General features: G+C 44.0%; 1 protein-coding gene across 8 annotated transcripts in view; it reads left to right on the top strand.

The window, feature by feature from the left end:
- PITPNM2 (phosphatidylinositol transfer protein membrane associated 2) overlaps positions 1 to 18,094 on the top strand; it is a 1,093,290-nt gene that overhangs the window by 765,419 nt on the left and 309,777 nt on the right. For all 8 annotated transcript variants that reach the window (XM_078667590.1, XM_078667587.1, XM_078667588.1 and 5 more), the window contains exons 9-10: positions 9,403 to 9,498; positions 15,502 to 15,606. In XM_078667590.1, coding sequence (XP_078523716.1) covers positions 9,403 to 9,498; positions 15,502 to 15,606 — 201 coding nt within the window. The remainder of the gene's footprint in view (positions 1 to 9,402; positions 9,499 to 15,501; positions 15,607 to 18,094) is intronic.

Below are 18,094 nucleotides of genomic sequence, written 5' to 3'. Positions count from 1 at the left end.
ATAATATTTCAAAGCAAATAAACACAACAATTTCACATTTGATCGATCAATACTTTTAGCAGCAATACAATGTTCACAGTTTTAGCAGCAGTTTACCTATCTACCTATCTTGACTAGTCCCTACCTACCTTTAACTAGTCCCTAACCATAGCTCTGCTACCAGAAAATTACTGTTAGAGCGCGCAGGTTACCCGACTATAATATTTTTACCATATGCACATTTGGGCCCATAAATTCAATTTACCATATTCATTAATCAGGTACCCTACACACTACTACCAGTAACCCAGTTAATTCCTATTTATTTCCAATGTACCCGACTTACCAATCCTCGTCACGGGTACCTATGATCACAATGGATCAGGGAGCTAGCTGAAAAAGATAAGCAGTCACCAAAAATACAATAACATTTATAATATTTGCACTCCTTATAATAACCACAGACTCTGGAAGTTTTGAAAACCTTTATCTAGTTCTCTTCAAAGTCAGAAAGCATGAAATTCACAGTGAGTAAACTATCAATAACCAAGATCATAAAAAGTGTATATCCATGTAAGAATAAAATAAGGCCAACCATATAGAAGTCTAAAGGGAAGGTGAGAACAGGGAACATACTATAATGAACTCACAGAATTTTTATTTAGAAAGGTGGTTCTAAAGGACAGGGAAATAAGGAGCATACTAAAAGGTCAACTTTATCACTGTTAATGAAGTGGATAAGTGACAAGGAACTCAATGTGAGATGCCGATAATAGGAATATCCATCCAACTAAGGGGAAGGAAAAATAGGAACACGCTAATAATTCAGGAATGACTTCTCTAGTGCAGTAAAGGGAGGGTAAAGAGAAGGAACATCTATTTATTCAGAGACAGTACTTTAATATCCAACCTATAAGGTAGGGGAAAAATGGAACATGCTAAATAAAGGCACTTTCACGACTTCAGTAATTTGTCACAAGGGAAGGGTAAAGAAAAGGAACATATGCAATTACGATTTTTAGCAAGATTTCAGTAAAGGGTAAAGATAAAGGACGCAAGTGTGTTTCCCTCACAGATTTATATTTACCTAGAACGGTGTGGAAACCAACCCTGGCCACGGGTCAGGTAAGGACAGAAGAAACCCTAAGGAATGCAGTCGCCAGTAGGCCAGCAGGTGCAGAATGGAAACCCAGGACAGGAAAACCAGATTAGGATCAGGACAGGACCACCAAAGTTGAGACCAGCACCCACAGTTCAGTTGCAACGCCTGCGCTACACCTTCTCTGCAGCTATCAGTCAAAATCCCGATTGGGTTCTCGAATTCCCCAGCAAAGTGCTTCGCCAGCACTTAAGGTTCTCAAAACCCAGAATGGGTCTGTGAGTCTGTCTGACAGAGTGCTCCGCAGCGTTGGGTCAGTGACAGGTCAGCTATTCGGACAAGTCGGACAAATTCTCTAGCTAAACCTAGGCTAGTTATACTGTTTTCGGGTCAGTGTTACACCCCCCAAATGTTGCAAGTGTAAGGATCCCCAATTTCGATTGGACAAGACCGAGGACAGGTCAACACACTTCCTAGGATTTGACTTTCTCAAGCCCATTATTTGCATTTTCAAGACCGCCCCTTGAATTTCAGGTTCCCATGACATGTTCTTTACACGTAACAATGGTGAATTTATCAATTTATACATTGTAATACATTGTGTACAATTCATCTTCTTCTACTAGGTGAAGGTGCCTCTTCCCAGGCGCATTCTGGCTTGGACTTCTGTGTTGGCGCGGGTTCAATGTCACAGAGTTCATCCTCTGGCTGAAGACTGTCATGCGCAGAAGGGATTTTCAACATGGCGTATTCCCGTCCCTCATGCCCAAGGATTTACAATACATGAAAAGTAAAAAGAAACAGTTTTAAAACACAGAAAAAATGAATGCACTGTATACCATGAATCCCTAGACTACTCCCATTACTTTATAATAACCATAGCATTAGGATTAATGCAGAACAAACAGTTTAGCAAAAACAGCAATGCAAGCTTCAGCTATGTGAGAACATAAAGCAGCCATCTTAGTTATACTGCACAAGTGCAAAAGGTTTCCCACCAGAACTGCGAGTACGTCATGTCACATGGGTATGACCGACGCATGTGCAGAAGAAATTCCCGCGTAGCAGCAGCCATCTTAGTAGCAAGCGTATTACGATTAGAAAACACATAGGCAAGCGTCACTGGGACACCCCGTGTAAAGTGAAAATATGCAAATTTAGTAAAACAAACATGTTGGTTACATTATTAACGTTATTCGAGGTTCATGAGTTCATGCAAGGCGCTGTATGTGCGAATCCTTGCTCCATCACTATAACTAAGGCTCCAAGTTTTCAGTTTTTACAGATTTTTACAGACACAGACGAAAAACATCTATTTTCCTGTCTCTGTTTTTAAATATGGACAAATACCGAAAATAGGTTTTCTTTTAGATGATTCTCTCGACTGTCAATCATGAACACTAGCTCAATAGCTGTGTCCATTGACAGAGGGGGTGGGCGGGGGGATAAAATATGTAAAACAAAATTCTAATGAAGCTTAAATAGTTGCTGTAATACCGCTGGCCTACAATGTACAAGGTTTCAAATGACTGCATTGTACTGTAAATGGCTCAAACTCATTGGGTATTCTAACATGAGTAAACATTTGTCAGTTAAATAAATGTGGAAATACACCCATTGCACTTTATTTTTTACACTCAGCACAAAATACATATGGCTAGATACAGATAAAATAAGCAAAACATGAATATGAATAAATACAGACAGGAAAATAAAACAAAAACAATACCATAAAACCTGGGAGCCCAAATTATAACTAAATGACCAGAGCTGGCAAGTAGCCAATGGGTGTGCAAGACACCTTCAATCAACCGGTACCATTTAGCCGACATGTTGCATTCTGCACGCTTATCAAAAGATTTTGGGGTGCCAGGTCTCCAGTTTCCTCCTGCAGGGACCGCTCTAGTTTTTCGTCAGCACACCCATCTCGTTAGAAAAAGAAACAACTTACATTTGTAAAAGACTGCTTGAACATATGACTTTACCTAATGGCGACTGCTGTTGCCCGTCTCATGGCGTTCCTAGTTTAGCGACTGATAAATGTATTTTACATCAGGAGCAAGCCTCCATGAAAAGGGCAGGCCCTTGTGCCAACTGACCAGATTCAGCGTGAGACTCCCGAATTTAAAAGCAAACATGGCTTTGTTTTACCTGTTTCCACCCAAATATTACCCAATTCAATGTATGTGATAGAGGAAAATAATTACCCCCTTTTTTGTTCCACTTACTCCCTCATTTCCTGTTTCGAAATATTGGCATGTATGTCTCAGGCCGGCAGCTCTGAGACTAGTAGATGCGAAATTCCAACATTGTAAACAAATCATTGAATCTCTTCTCGAAGAAAAAATATATATTATGACATTGTACAATGTAATCTGGTGCTCATGTAAACATACCCTTGGGCCGAGTTCGAGTTGTATGAAAAATATCTGCCCTGTGCCTGTTTAAGAGGCAGCAGCAGCACGTCCTGCTTCTGTCACGACTTGGGCCGAGGTACCTGCAGGCCGCTGGAGTCCCTGGGCGCCCGTCACCAGCTGCATAATGTTACGGGGGCTATTTTTAGACGCTATTATGCATGGGAGCCTACGTCACTGCCGAGTGCCAGCCTGCTCGCTGTGCGCGCGCCGCACGTGCAGCTCCAGGGAGAGCCCGGGGTGCCGCGCGGCGCAGACAAAGCTGTAATTAGTCGTCTCAGCACCGGGTCGCCGCACTGACGACCGAGCTATAATTAGAAACTGGAATTTGTCTCGTTGTATTTTTGCCGAGTTACAGTGAAAATGTCGATCCGTAAACTCTTTCAACACAGTGCTATTTATGGGTGATATGTTTTTTGAGGTGATGAATAGTCAGATGATCCACAGCTATTAATATTAAACAGAAATATTTATTTTGAATTTTGCAAATGGCGACTGAATGTTAATTAAAAAAAATGCAAGAATTTAATTTCTCAATAAAAAATTAACAAATTCAAAGGAAAAAATAATGACATTATGAAATAATACAAAGACCCTTAAGATGGGACGCACGCACAACGAATGCAACCTAGCTTGAAACTTTACTTCATTTTTCTTTTAAACACAACACAGGCGCATTCGCACCTATTCAATCTGCGATCGTGTGTAACATTTGTTCGCAGTCTTTGCTGGTTACTAAGGTTTGAACAGATTTACACAAAACATGGCTTAAAAGTAGAAGTTTACCGGGTGGGGTTGAAGGGATAAACACTTTTGTATATCTGTCACTGGACAAGGTCCACCGACCAAAAATTAAAAAAAATAGGGGCATATTTACTAGGGAACTGTCAGAGTGCGGCGTTAAGCCAAGAAGGCTAACACCACACTCCGACAGTTTCCAAACGCAGGGGTGCGCCATATTCACAAGAATACGGTGCACCCTGCCTTTCACTTAGCGCCGGCGGTAAATGTATGCGCCTAGCGCCAATGCTGCCATTCTTGTACCATTGTGCAAGGGTGCCAGCATTGCAGGGAACAATTGTTTATGTGGAAGAAGGTGTCCCTTCCTGCACATAAACATTCAGTAATGGTGTTTTGTAACTTCTGTGTGTGCTGCAAAATGCAGCACACATAGAAGTTGCAACTCGTCCTTCCTGCATATAAACAATCAATGTTGTTTTTCTGTTTCTATGTGTGCTGCACGATGCAGCACACATAGAAACATAAACAAGCACTGGCGTTGCCAATAGGTCTCGCAGTAGGAAAGTTGGAGCTATTACAATTGCAAATAACAATGCCTTTTATTTTTGTTTTCATTTTAAAAACATAAAGGGCTTTGTCATTTACAAAACCAATAGCTCCAACTTTCCTACTGCAAGACCTATTGGCAACGCCAGTGCTTGTTTTATTTATGTGTTGGTTTTGAAAATAGCAAAATTAATAGCTTTGTCAGTTACAATGTCAATAGTTTTAACTTTCGCAAATGTGACACCTATAGCATTTGTAATGCAATGTGTGTTGTATTTACGTGACTTAGATGTATTGATGTTACAAATAACAATGGCTTTTAATTTTGTAAATAATTAATACTTAAATAAAAGTTATTGTAATTTATAATGGCAATAGCTTAAACGTTTGTAAATAACTTTTGTGAAGATTATGTTCAGTGTATTTTATTGTGACGAAAATCCAAGAACATTGCATTTGCACCTACACACACACAGAGCCACACACACACACACACACACACACACACACACATATAGATGTGGTGGTGGTGGATCTGGGGGATATGGTGGTGGTGGATGTGGTGGTGGATGTGGTGGTGGTGGTGATGGTGGATGTGGTGGTGATGGTGGTGGATGTGGGGGTGGATGTGGTGGTGGTGGTGGATGTGGTGGTTGTGGAGGTGGTGGATGTGGTGGTGGTGGATGTGGTGGAGGTGGTGGATGTGGTGGTGGTGGATGCGGTGGTGGTGGTGGATGTGGTGGTGGTGGATGCGGTGGTGGATGTGGTGGTGGTGGTGGTGGATGCGGTGGTGGTGGAAGTGGTGGTGGATGTGTTGGATGTGGTGGTGGATGTGGTAGTGGTGGGTGTGGTGGTGGTGTGTGTGGTGGTGGATGTGGTGGTGGTGGATGTGGATGTGGTGGATGTGGTGGTGGATGTGGCGGTGGATGTCATGGTGGATGTGGAGGTGATGGTGGATGTGGTGGTGGATGTGGTGGTGATGGTGGATGTGGTGGCGGATGCGGTGGTGGTGGTGGATGCGGTGGTGGTGGTGGATGCAGTGGTGGTGGTGGATAAGTACGTATACATACATGTATGAAAGTGTGCCTAACGAATAATGAGCGTTTACGTCTACACAGACATTCGTTTTACTACACACGCGCACAGGGGCTTGTAGCGACAGTATCAGTGCGATATATTTCATAAATATATACAAAGTACATAAGTGCCTCTGCACTATAAATGTTTCATTGTTATAACAGACAAAATGTCCATCTGGACTTGTCTTGAGAACCAGTCATTAAATATGAATCTAGGCAGCGCTTAATTTGTCTTTTTAGTCTGCTAACGGCAAAAGATGTAGGCACACACACAAACTATATTAATGCGTACACGTTTTCCTCACACGCACACACATGTGGGGTAAGGGAAGGTAGAGTGTGCCTATATATATTTTATTCTGATCTAGGTTCTGTTTTCCCTTTTCTGTGCAACTGCAAACTGTACTTTCCTTTAAAAAGAAGAGCAGGCGAATATCTTAAGAAAATGAAGTATTTGATTATAAATCAAGCCGGGTTTCATCAGGGCTTCCCGGTGCTCTGTCTGGGGATCAGCCCCCACTGCCCACCGAACGAACACCTAGACCTCAGAATCGGGCATGCAACCTTTGTAATGACCCACACTAGCCTAGACTCCAGACCACCCTCTCAGAAACAAGATCGCAGAGGCAGGTTAATACTTAAAAGCAGATGATATGAAGGACCGCTGTTAGCGCCAAGCGGCTCTAGTCGGAGCGCTTGGGAAGCGCACCTGAAAGGGGCCGCTACTTACGGAAGGGAAGGGCATTCCTGCTGAAGCCGGGTATTTAAATGTGTAAATTTATATGATAAATGTTATGAAGGTTAGCAAAATAAATAAAAATGGTAGGTCTTATTATAGGTTCCATGATGCTCACGTATATCAACTTGCATTGTAGTCGTAATGTTGTTTTGTAAACCATGGACAACATTAGCAAACAAACAAAACATATTAGTGTATCAAAACGTAACATAGAGTATGTTATCTAACGTAACGCATGTTCCAAACGCATCAGATCATATCTTTTTACAAAGCCATCTTCTTGCTAAGACCAGGTGCTGCGTTTACCCATCTTGATGGTACACAGTCGTACCTACGACATAACCGAACTTCCGAACACTAAAAGAGCGTGCCATAAAGTGGGTTGAGATACATCACACACAAAACAGTACAACTTAACAATACTAAATATATTGTAAAAAACACAAAACGCTCGATTTCAAAGTGCTGTTGTTTCAGCTGCTGTATTGTAATTGTTGTTGATAGTTTAAGAATCGTCTAATAAACGACTAACGACCAAGTAAAACGGTTAAAAGGAAATGTAAAGAAAAAGAAAAGAAAGGGAAAACAAGGTAGTGCTGGGAGGGGGGCTGCGCACCAACTGAAGTGCTCTGGTTGCACGGCCTGCGGCCGTGTGAAGTGATAAGCCTTTGAAGTATGTCACGGCGCCTGAGGGGAGAGCAGAGTTCTGACGGCAAAGTTAGGGGAGGAGAAGTAAAGGCTGTGTTTGCGAGGGGAGGTGCTGGTGTGGGAGGAGTGCTGCTACGGCCTGGGGGAAGCTGGCTATGCAAGTTTATGGCCCAAAAGCGCGTGCATGTGGCCACGTGAACTTAATGAAAACCGAAGCAAAAAGCCAGTGGTTTCACGAGAATTTCGAGCACTTGAATTCTCGCTCCCTCAATGCGTTTGCGCGCATTGTAGGTCACGAGACCTAAAAATGAGAAGTAAAGCATTTCTCCTTGTTTCGCCATGATAAGACCAGGATTTTCCCTGTCTTAATTTTAGCGCTGCCCCATATTTACCCACCCTTGTAAATATGGAGCAACGTCAAAATCAATGGGTGTTGCGGTGGAACGCCCACTGCAAAACCCATTGCACGCCCCTTTCACGCTAAGTGTAATGTGAAAATGGGCTTCCTGCGACATCTGCAGAATCTTGCAGATGTCTGATGACTTTCAAATTTTGAAGGCCGTGTGAAGTTGCTAATCAGTTGCCAACAATGGTAACTTGTGTCTGGTAAAAAAAAAAGTGCCATTCTCTTGACAACAGGAGGAAAGGACATCATAAGAATAACTTGCAACACCATAGATTTCGGATGTCATCAGTGATGTAGTATGTGAGGTCATAAACAGTGCAATACAGCGGTGCAAGCTATACTTATGTCAGTAACATATAACTGGCAAATGTTAGTTTTTTGTTGTTGTTTTTTTAATGACACGTTTTCCAGTGAATGTTCGTTTTTTTAACGAAAGTTGCAAATCTTGCTACCTTCCTCAAATATGACTCCCCTTTAAATTTTGTTTCTTTGTGTGAATTTGTATTTACGATAATTTAACTGCCAAATCCCCTGTCACGCATGGCTTCACACATGCGGGGCGGGTTGGCTGAAGGGCCTGAGGCCAGGCATGCACACTACCTCCTGTGGGCGGCCAACCTCTGCAAGGGCTAGGGAGTCAGGGTATCTCTACACTATACCCTTCTTTATGATTCTAAAAATATTTTCAGGACACGGCAACCGAGTCCTGTAGTCGTGGCTGCAACGTTTTTCACATGTTGAGGCTGCAGGTCACATCGCTTGGCCTTCCACTGACCTGACCAATGAGACTTCACATTTTTGTCGTTATTTTCCCCGCTGGACAGATATCTACATTTCTAAACTTAATTTCTCTGTACCAGTACGGTGCCTGAATTCCACCAAATCACAAAAGGCATTCTTTCTGAGTAAAGATCTAGATTTCTGCCAAATTTGAGGTAATTCTGCTCAGCCATTTTTTCTGTCTCATTGTCCTAGTATGTCTATGGAAAATGCGTGGGGAAAAGTGCTTTGGTACCCCTACATTTTCTCTTCCTTTGTTTAATGGATCACCTAAAACTTTCCAGGAATGAGCTGAGGTGGATTCACTTTCTTTTGTATGCTAAGTTCCTATGGAAACTCTGACTCACGTATCTCTACAAAGTGTGTGTGTGTGTGTGTGTGTGTGTGTAAGTCAATTAACAAAAAGGCAGGTTTTTCTTTCAATGTTACTTGCTACCATTTACTGTGGAGTAGAATATAGGAAATATACATATGCCAGCCTAATGTGCCTAAAACATAGGGCCCATGTAGCAGAGGTGGAATGCAGGGGAACCCATAAAATATATCCTTTGTACTTAATATTCATTGAGGATGTTTAGTGTTCATTTTAACTGCAATGCAATAACATAAATATAGAGTGTTTTGACTAAACGTGTATAAAAGGCACTAAGTACTGGAATATAATGATAAAAGGCAGGAAGTATTACATAACAGTATTGTACTGAAACTGTCCTAATAGCATTATTTAGATATTGCTATATGGATGTTTACTGATTTGCTTTTATGGATCACTGGTCTGCTGCCTCAAACTTTCAATAAAGATAAATGGATCATTCCAGAGTTTGTGTCATGTATTTTTCTGTGATGTCATTGAGGTCACTGGGGTAATATGGCAATAAGCAGTGAATAAAAGTGAAGTTGCAGGAATTCTCACGTGAATGCACAGATGATTGAGGACGCATATATGACCTGTTTGCCCTTTTGCATTGCAGCTAGCCCCTCACGCCATAGTATATCTGAATGGAGGATGCAGAGCATCGCCCGGGACTCAGATGAAAGTTCGGATGATGAGTTCTTCGATGCACATGGTAAGTGTAGGAGAGCAGCCATCATTTGTGGTCATGTTTCTCTGTAGAAGGATAGATATTAGTGACAGACAAGGCTTTAAGTGGGTCCGGTCCTGTTAGGTCTCCAACTCAGAAGTAATTATAAGCTGGCTTTGAAAATACTACCTACTGGGCCCTATAATTATGTCCTCAACTTTATAGACAAGCACACAGATCGATTTCTCAACAATGACTCTGAAAACCCTTTAGGCAATCCATTTTAGTAATGTAGTCAGTCCCCCTTTATATTTCACATCTAACCTCATTGTGCGTTCCGTATGTGTATTTACGTTTTCCAGATGTAATGTTTCTGTATTTTTTCATGCAAATAATAGGTCTTTTATAGTGCATACGATGAACTGAGGTGCCTCTGGGTATCTGGATTAGTTCAAGTTCTTCGTAGGTGTTGTTACAGGGCCCTATTGAGAGCTTGGGAGTTGGTGCTGAAGGCAGTGCAAGCATCTCACTACCTGCCACTATGCATTGAAGATGTTCAGCCTGCCTTCTCATCCCAATCCTTGGCATCTCTCCAGAGCTCGCAGAGCAATGGTCACACATGTGCCAATTCTAATTACCATTTTATCTGAAAAATGTAAAGGAAGGGATGGCCCTTGGCAGAAATGACGTTCCCGTTGAAATTTTTTAAACATTTGGGGCCTACCTGGTCACACATTTGGTTGCGATGTTCGGGGAGGCGCTCTAGAGTATGGTGTTTCCACCGTACATTTGTGGGGCCGCAAGGTTAGGCGTTTACTAAAACCTGAGAAACCCTTAACCCAATGCTCCTCCTACAGACCAATCTCATTAATCAACCTTGAAACCAAAATTGCGGCAAAGACTCTCGCTAATACATTACTTAGAGTTGTGAAATCCCTTATTAAAGCTGATCAAAACAGCTTTATGTCAGCAAGAGGCATGAAACATCAGTTCCAGAGACTCCACACAGTGGTGGCGCAAATAAACAAATTGTCAGAGCCTACGAGAAAGCCTTTGACTCAATCGAAAAACCTTTCCTCCACAAAGTATCTGAAAGGATGAACTTTGACTCATATTTCTGAAATGTTATTGAACTGTTATACTGTTCCCCATGAGCTAAAGTCTGTGTTAACTGCATAGTGTTGCAGAAATTCTTGACAAGGAGGGGTACCCATCAGGGCTGCCATGTTTCCCCCTTCACTTTGCTCCTGCCATCAAGCCTCATGTCGAATGTATATGGAGAGATGTGCAGATCTGGGGGCTATGGTGGGACGGCAACTTTGAAGTTTGCATCTCCTTATATGCGGATGATGTCCTAATATATGTCCAACAGCCAGAATTGTCAGTTGCTAGGCTCAAAAATATCTTGAAAGTCTATGGAGTGGCTTCAGGCCTTTGTGTATAATGTGGCAAATTTCCTAGTATCCAAGTGGTAGTGACCCGCCTATATTTACCCCCAGTTACCCTCACCATTCAAGAAGGGACCCATCAGGTACCAGGGAATGAACATTTCAAATGAGTCTGATACTTGCTTTACCACATATTCTCTACATTCTCCACAATTATCCATAGAGGATAGCTCCGCAATGGTCTCCTTAGTTACAGGCTAGTATAAATAACTATGTGTGGCATGGGGTTCCTCCAAGAGTATTGCATAAGAAAGGCATCCAAACATCACACACCGGTGAACAAAGGGGTGGATATGCAGCTATTCTGCTGACCAGCAATCAATGAATGATTGGATCTTCGGAGACTGGGATGACCCTGCTATGAGATTAGAGAGGGCGACAGTGGCCTGCTCTGCCCTTTGGTCCTGGTTATATGGAGCCAGGGTTATGGTGTTGATATCTTCAGTAACAGCCTTACCAGTAGAATGTTGGCAGAGGGTGTTGATGGGATGAGACAAGACGATTACTACAGAATCACTACTGTGACATGGCTCATAGTTAAAAGACATTTCCCAACTTTAGGGGTTTAACTACTGGGACAAGTTGGTAATCTCCAAACTGGGTGATGTGTGTGCACTGCCCACAACCAGATGCTTCCCTTCGAACAACTAATGAAGTAGTACGAGCTGCATCAGTCACAATTCTTTCTCTGTTTACAATTAAGGCATGCATGAGAGGCCTATAAGTGCCCACCAACTTGCTTCCTCATTTCAGTACACTGGAATCCAAACTAACTATGGCTGAATTGTGTGGAAGGGCATTTCCTGCCTATACAGGAATCTGGTGGTTAATGTACCGAATCGTATGGTAAAACTCGGGGAGAAGTGGGAGTTGGATCATGGGAATCTAGATGAAGACGACTAGCTGGAGGCAAGATAGCAGCCAGACAACTGGTAAATACTGCACGGTGGATACTTATGCAGTTCAAATACCTCCACAGGATATATTATACCCCTGATAGTATTTAGGGGATAGGGAAAGGCTATCGCCTGGATAGCCTTAGATGCAGGCAGGCAAAGGGCACTTTATTGCACAAGATTTGTGACTGCCAATGTTGCGAAGTTGTAATGCATCAACCGGATGTTCTACGTTGTAAAAGCCAATATATGTATATATATATATATATTATTTATTTATTTATTTATTATTATTTTTTAAAGCAAAGGTGTGACAGAGGTATACACTAGTGTTGAAATACTGACAGTGCCAAAAGAAAACAAAAACATTCTGTCTTTGTAGGTGTGGAGCAATAGAGAGAGTGTGTGAGAGAGATGGCACAAGGAAGTACATGCAGAAGGGCAGAGTGAAAGGACAGTCGTGAGCTCCGCAGGTAGCAGTGCATATGAATTACATGCAGAAGGACAGAGTGAAAGGACAGTGATGAGCTCCGCAGCTGGCAGTGCATATGATTGATCCAGGAGCCCCTTTTTCATGCATGTGGGTGGTAAAGTGGCAGATCGGCCACAGCGTCAAGCCACAGGCTATTGTCCACCTCTGGTCCCTGTCGTAGGGGCGCAGTGCTTACTTTGTAATTCAAAAAACAAACGTAGTGGCACAACGTTTTTCTTAGGTGGCCGTCCTCGGTGCTGCTGAATACTTTGGGGCAGATTTATGATAACTGTTATCTTGCGCCGCTGCTCTGCCACCCATGGTGCGCCGCATTTACAATGCGGCGCACCATGGGGCAAAAACGGCACAGATGCGTGACGCATCTGTGCCGTTAAGGTGGCGCATTGCTGGAGTTGCGTCGCAAGCGCGACGCAGCTCCAGCAACGCTCGGGGGTGCCCCATCTTTGCAATGCTGCGTCAAGACCTACGCCTGCTTCAAGCAGGCACAGGGTTTTGACGCAGCATTGGCCTGAAAGTGACTGAGTGAAATCTTATAGATTTCACTCAGCCACTTTTGCGAGGCGCACCTGCCCCGGAACGCCCACCCTGCGCCGGAACGCCCACAAGCGGCGCAGGGCTTTACAACGTGACGCATCTGCCTACATGCGTCATGTTGTAAATCGGTCATAGGGATGCGCCACGTTTAAGCCGCCTTGCGTGACGCAACAGCGGCGTAAACGTGGCGCAAGGGCCTCATAAATCTGCCCCTTTGTTTGCCAAAAATGTCAGGATTTGCCCAGTCTTAATTCCACCTAATTCCTCTTTATTCTACCACCTTACACTTACTCTCTCTTTATCTCACACCTACAGGTTATTTTTTCATTCCTACCCTCTTCCTTTGTTAATGTTTCTCTCTCTTTCTCTTCCTCCTGCTGTATCCCTTTTCGGCCTCTCTCTCCCTTACTTGGTGTCAAAGTATGATGATGAAAAGTAAATCCCAGTCCACAAAAATTTGTACTGGTGGGTGCCCACTAATCGCAACCGCCAACACAAAGTAAGCACCTACTGGGCAGGGGATGAAGAATGACTTTGGATTGGCCAGAAGTGCCATGGTAAGCAGTGGTGTAACGCTGAATGATTGCCCCACCCTTCCTGCAGAATGTAATGTGGGTCCCTAGTCTCCCATATGTCACAGTCTTTTTTTTTACCGTGGCCTGAATAGGGGCCCTATGAAGCGATGGGCCTGCTGAAGGAGTTGGGGTCCTCCTGCACCACAGGGGCTGCACAGGCTTGTGGTACACCCCTAATGGAAAGGCCTACTTTAGTCTCCACCTCCCAGAGCTTACTTTGTAAAAAGATAAGTGACAGGGCCCTTCTCAGGGGGCCACTGCAACTTTCACCCTTCATTGCCCCTGCCAGCGCTGCCAAGGATAGTACCAGCACAACTGGTGACTATCACACTCCTACAACTGTGATACATTAGACTATTCCAGTCCACTAAAAACTGAAACCATGGTGTCGGCGGCAGGTATCGTTCATTTTTAATGTATATTGAAATATTAATGACTGTGTTGTGCTGATCTCGAAATTAGGCAGCAGCGCCACCGCATGGTGGACTGTTATAGGTGCCGGTGTTAAGAATGAAGTGCCAGCTGAGCACCAGAAACCCCTGGCTCAAATTAAGCAATGCATTTATTGGACTGAAGACTGAAGCATGGCGAAAACGGCCTGGCAGTAGGTGTGAGGCTTCAGCACCAGGCAGCTGTGAGACTGTCTCAGGACCTGCCTACCCTCTCTAGATTTGAGCTTTAGGGAGGTCTCAGGGAGCCTTTGGGTATATCTAGACGAGCGGAACTTTCGGGTATAGCTAGAGCTTCTCCAGGCCCGCTAGCCCATACAAAAGTCTGTAGGGTAGGGCACAGTGCTGCCCCCACCTGGCCCAGTCGAGACAGTGCAGGTCTTGAAGGTGCATTCTGCAGGCCACAGAGAGGTTGGCTTAAATTTATCACATTGTTTTGAAGGTGACATTGATGGCTCCAGTCAATCATTCGATTCACTTAAGCATGTTTTGGATAAGATGAACACCACCGTAGATCCCTCATTCTCCGTGTCGCGTTGATTAGTGGGACGTGAACTTTCTCCAGAGCCGCCAGTTTACCTCAGGATAAGAAGCATTGGAAAAGCATGCAGGTGTGTGAATGTGTGTTAGTATCAGCTTGGGCAGGCTATGTGTTCACCTGTGTATGTGCTTGTGCACTTATCTGTGTCTTTTAGTGTGGGCTTGTGAGTCTCTGTGTGCACACGCGCATCTGTGTGCGCACGGCATGTGTAAACAAAGTGTGGTCCAGCCACCTCTAGTGAGCAGGGCAAGGGCTGAATGATTACCATGAGTTCTACTACATCGTTTTATTCTTGATGACTTTATTGTTATACACATTAAATATGTTGCCTCTCCAGTTTATTTTACTTTTTATTAGTGGACATTTTATGAGATCAATAGAGCCCATCTGTTCTCCCATATTTACCCAGAATATCCATTAAATACACCATTGGACAGATTTGTTCTATGCTGCGAATTGTACTTCCAGCACCATTTGCAGTAATTTGCACTGTAACCAGTGTAAGTTCTGTAAACAAACCTGTAACCCATGTGTGCTCGTGGCATAAATGAGGTACAAAAGGGGGTGGTGATGGACAGAGCATCTGAACCACTCAAACACTCACACCCAGTCAACAGATCTGGGTTTAATCCAGCACCGTTCTTTAGCCCACTCTGCCACCCCAGTTCAGACAGGGCATAAATGAAGCATGGTGCAGCCGTGCTAATTATGGCTGAATATAGTTCTTCATCAGGTGTTTCTCTGTGCTTCAGCATCCTCTCCACCCCCTTTTGCCTTCCATAGCATTTTGGATCTTCGAGTTTTGTGAAAAAAAACCGGTAAGACCTACAATGTACTTGGAGACGGAAAGAGAGGTAGGACTACTACAGTCAAGGGACACTCCACAAATTATGGTTTCTTGGAGTGTGTCCAAAACACAGGTATTTGGTTTAAAAAACACAGTTTGAAACCTGCTCTCTGGTCCCTAGAGTTAAATGAAGCAAAGGGAGAAAAGAGTTGAGAGATCTGTCTGTGCATTTACTTGATGTACTTGTAATAATTGTTGGCTGTCCATTTACGGACACACAGAGTATCGACAGCATGTAACACTTTGCTCTGTTTTCTTTCTGCAGAGGATCTCTCAGACAACGAAGAAGTGTTCCCTAAAGAAATCTCGAAATGGAGTTCAAATGAATTGATGGATAAAATCGGAAGACCCGAAGGTGACGATATCCAGGGTGAGCATTTCTGGTTTATTCTAAAATGCATTCAGATGGTGTTTAGGGTGCCTGCTTCGGCCAGAAGGTGTTTGAGGTGTCTGCCTGTTCTGGATGGTGTTTGGGATGTCTGCCTGTGCCAAAAGGTGTTTGGGGTGTCTGCCTCTTCCAGATGGTGTTTGGGGCGTCTGCCTCTTCCAAATGGTGTTTTGGGTGTCTGCCTCTCCCAGATTCTGTTTGGGATGTCTGCCTCTTCTAGATGGTGTTTGGGGTGCCTGCAGCTCCCAGATAGTGTTTGGGATGTCTGATGCTTCCAGATGGTGTTTGGGGTGCCTGCTTATGCCAGATGGTGTTTGGGATGTCCGCCTCTGCCAGAGGGTGTTTGGGATATGTGTCTCTACCAGATAGTGTTTGGGATGTCTGCCGCTTCCAGATGGTGTTTGTTTGTACCTGCCTCTGCCAGATGGTGTTTGGGATATGTGTCTCTATCAGATGCTGTTTGGGGTGTCTGCCTCTTGCAGATGGCGTTTGGGATGTCTGCCTCTTCCAGATGGTGTTTGGGGTGCCTGCCGCTCTCAGATAGTGTTTGGGATGTCTGATGCTTCCAGATGGTGTTTGGGGTGCCTGCCTATTCCAGATGGTGTTTGGGATGTCCGCCTCTGCCAGACGGTGTTTGGGATATGTGTCTCTGCCAGATAGTGTTTGGGATGTCTGCCGCTTCCGGATGGGGTTCGTTTGTACCTGCCTCTGCCAGATGGTATTTGGGATATGTGTCTCTATCAGATGCTGTTTGGGGTGTCTCCTCTTCCAGATGGTGTTTGAGATGCCTGCCTCTGCCAGATGGTGTTTTGGAGTGTCTGCCATATGGTGTTTGGGGAGTCTGCCTCTTCCAGATGGTGGTCGGTGTGTCTGCCTCTGCCAGATGGTGTTTGGGATGTCTGCCTCTGCCAGATGGTGTTTTGAAGTGTCTGTCCCCTTCAGATGGTGTTTGGGGTGTTTGCCTCTACCACCCACTCTCTCTTTGTCTACTAAATTATCCTTTGACCTTTCTTTTTGTGCACCACGAAACATACGTTTTGATTTTGCTTTGCGAAGAGATCTCTCCCTTTAAACTGCAGGGGATTCAAGACCATTGTTACTGCTGCTTGTAAGACTCAGACAGAAGTGGACATTTTGCAACCAGCTTTTGCTGACCTATGAAAACAATTCGCTTGAAGCCAAGGAAGCATTTTTAGCCTGCATTGTGGTGGTGATGGGGTGGCTCAGAGCCAACTGCCTGCAATGTGACCCAGAAAAAACATAGATCCTGCTCTTTGGCCCTAATTCCCTTCCTGGTTGTTCGAGTGCCTGGCGAGCAGCTGCTCACTACCCCCACCCCTCTTTGAGGTAGCAAATAACTTAGGAGTGCATTTCAATGTTCACCTCTCTTTTAAACCCCAGATTTTTGCAGTTGTGAAAGCCTCTTGATGGATACTCCGAATGATAAGGACACTTCTTGATTTCCTGCCTTGGGAAGCTTGGAAATCAGTAGTCAGGGTCCTGATACTCTCCAGATTAGATTATGCCTATGTTCTATATCTGGGGATCCAGAATTACGTAATACATTGGCTGCAAATTATGTAGAATGCGTCAATTTGCCCTTTGTTCAAGCTTCCCACACGTGCTTCGATGTCGTACTACCGTAACCAATTGCACTGGCTACCGGTGAAGGAAAGGATTACTTTCAAGGCCTTGGCCATTGCTCCTCAAGCTTTTCACAAAGCCAGACCTAAATACCTGTCCAACAGGCCACATTAATGTTATCCTCCTAGGACTTTACATCTGCAGTCTACCTGGCTGGTTAGTTATTCCACACACTAAGCATAAAGTGGGGTGTCTGCCTCTTCCAGATTGTGTTTGGGGTATCTGCCTCTGCCAGACCCTCACCCTGGCTGCCAAACTTGTGCACATCCGTAGTATGGACTACTACCTGGCATTCCGCAAGACCAATAAAACGCACCTTTTTCCTTTGCTTTAGGCTCTGTCTTCTGTTAGTAGCCTCCCACTTCCTGCCTGTAAGCACCGGGGCGTCCCTTTGCTGTGGCATCTGTGCGCTATACAAAATTGATAATATAACATAACATATGAAGCTTGGTGATTCGGCCTGTTCTGTTTTTGGCGGGCAAGCACTGGAATAAGCTCCCCCTTCAACTCAGATGTATCCAAGATGAATACATCTTCCGGAAGCAACCAAAAACGTATCTGTTCAACGTGGTAGTTGTCTCTTTTCCTTTTGCCTTAGCGCTGGGACACTCTTGCAGTAGCTGTGCGCTTTAGAACAGTTTTTCATTCATTCATTCATTCATTCAATACTGAACTCATGGTGAGACAACCCATGATGCTCTTCATGCATTTTAAAGTATTAGAAACACCGGCAGGCTCCCTGTTTTTTTTTAGGGTTGCTAGATCCTTCCACATCATCAGGACACTGTATCCAGTCCTGAGCTTTTCGTTTGACAACCTAATGCAT

Source organism: Lissotriton helveticus, chromosome 11, assembly GCF_964261635.1.
Source record: "Lissotriton helveticus chromosome 11, aLisHel1.1, whole genome shotgun sequence".
Lineage (NCBI taxonomy): Eukaryota > Metazoa > Chordata > Amphibia > Caudata > Salamandridae > Lissotriton > Lissotriton helveticus.
Note: the sequence above shows the minus strand (reverse complement) of the source record. Positions and strands in the feature narration are given on the sequence as shown.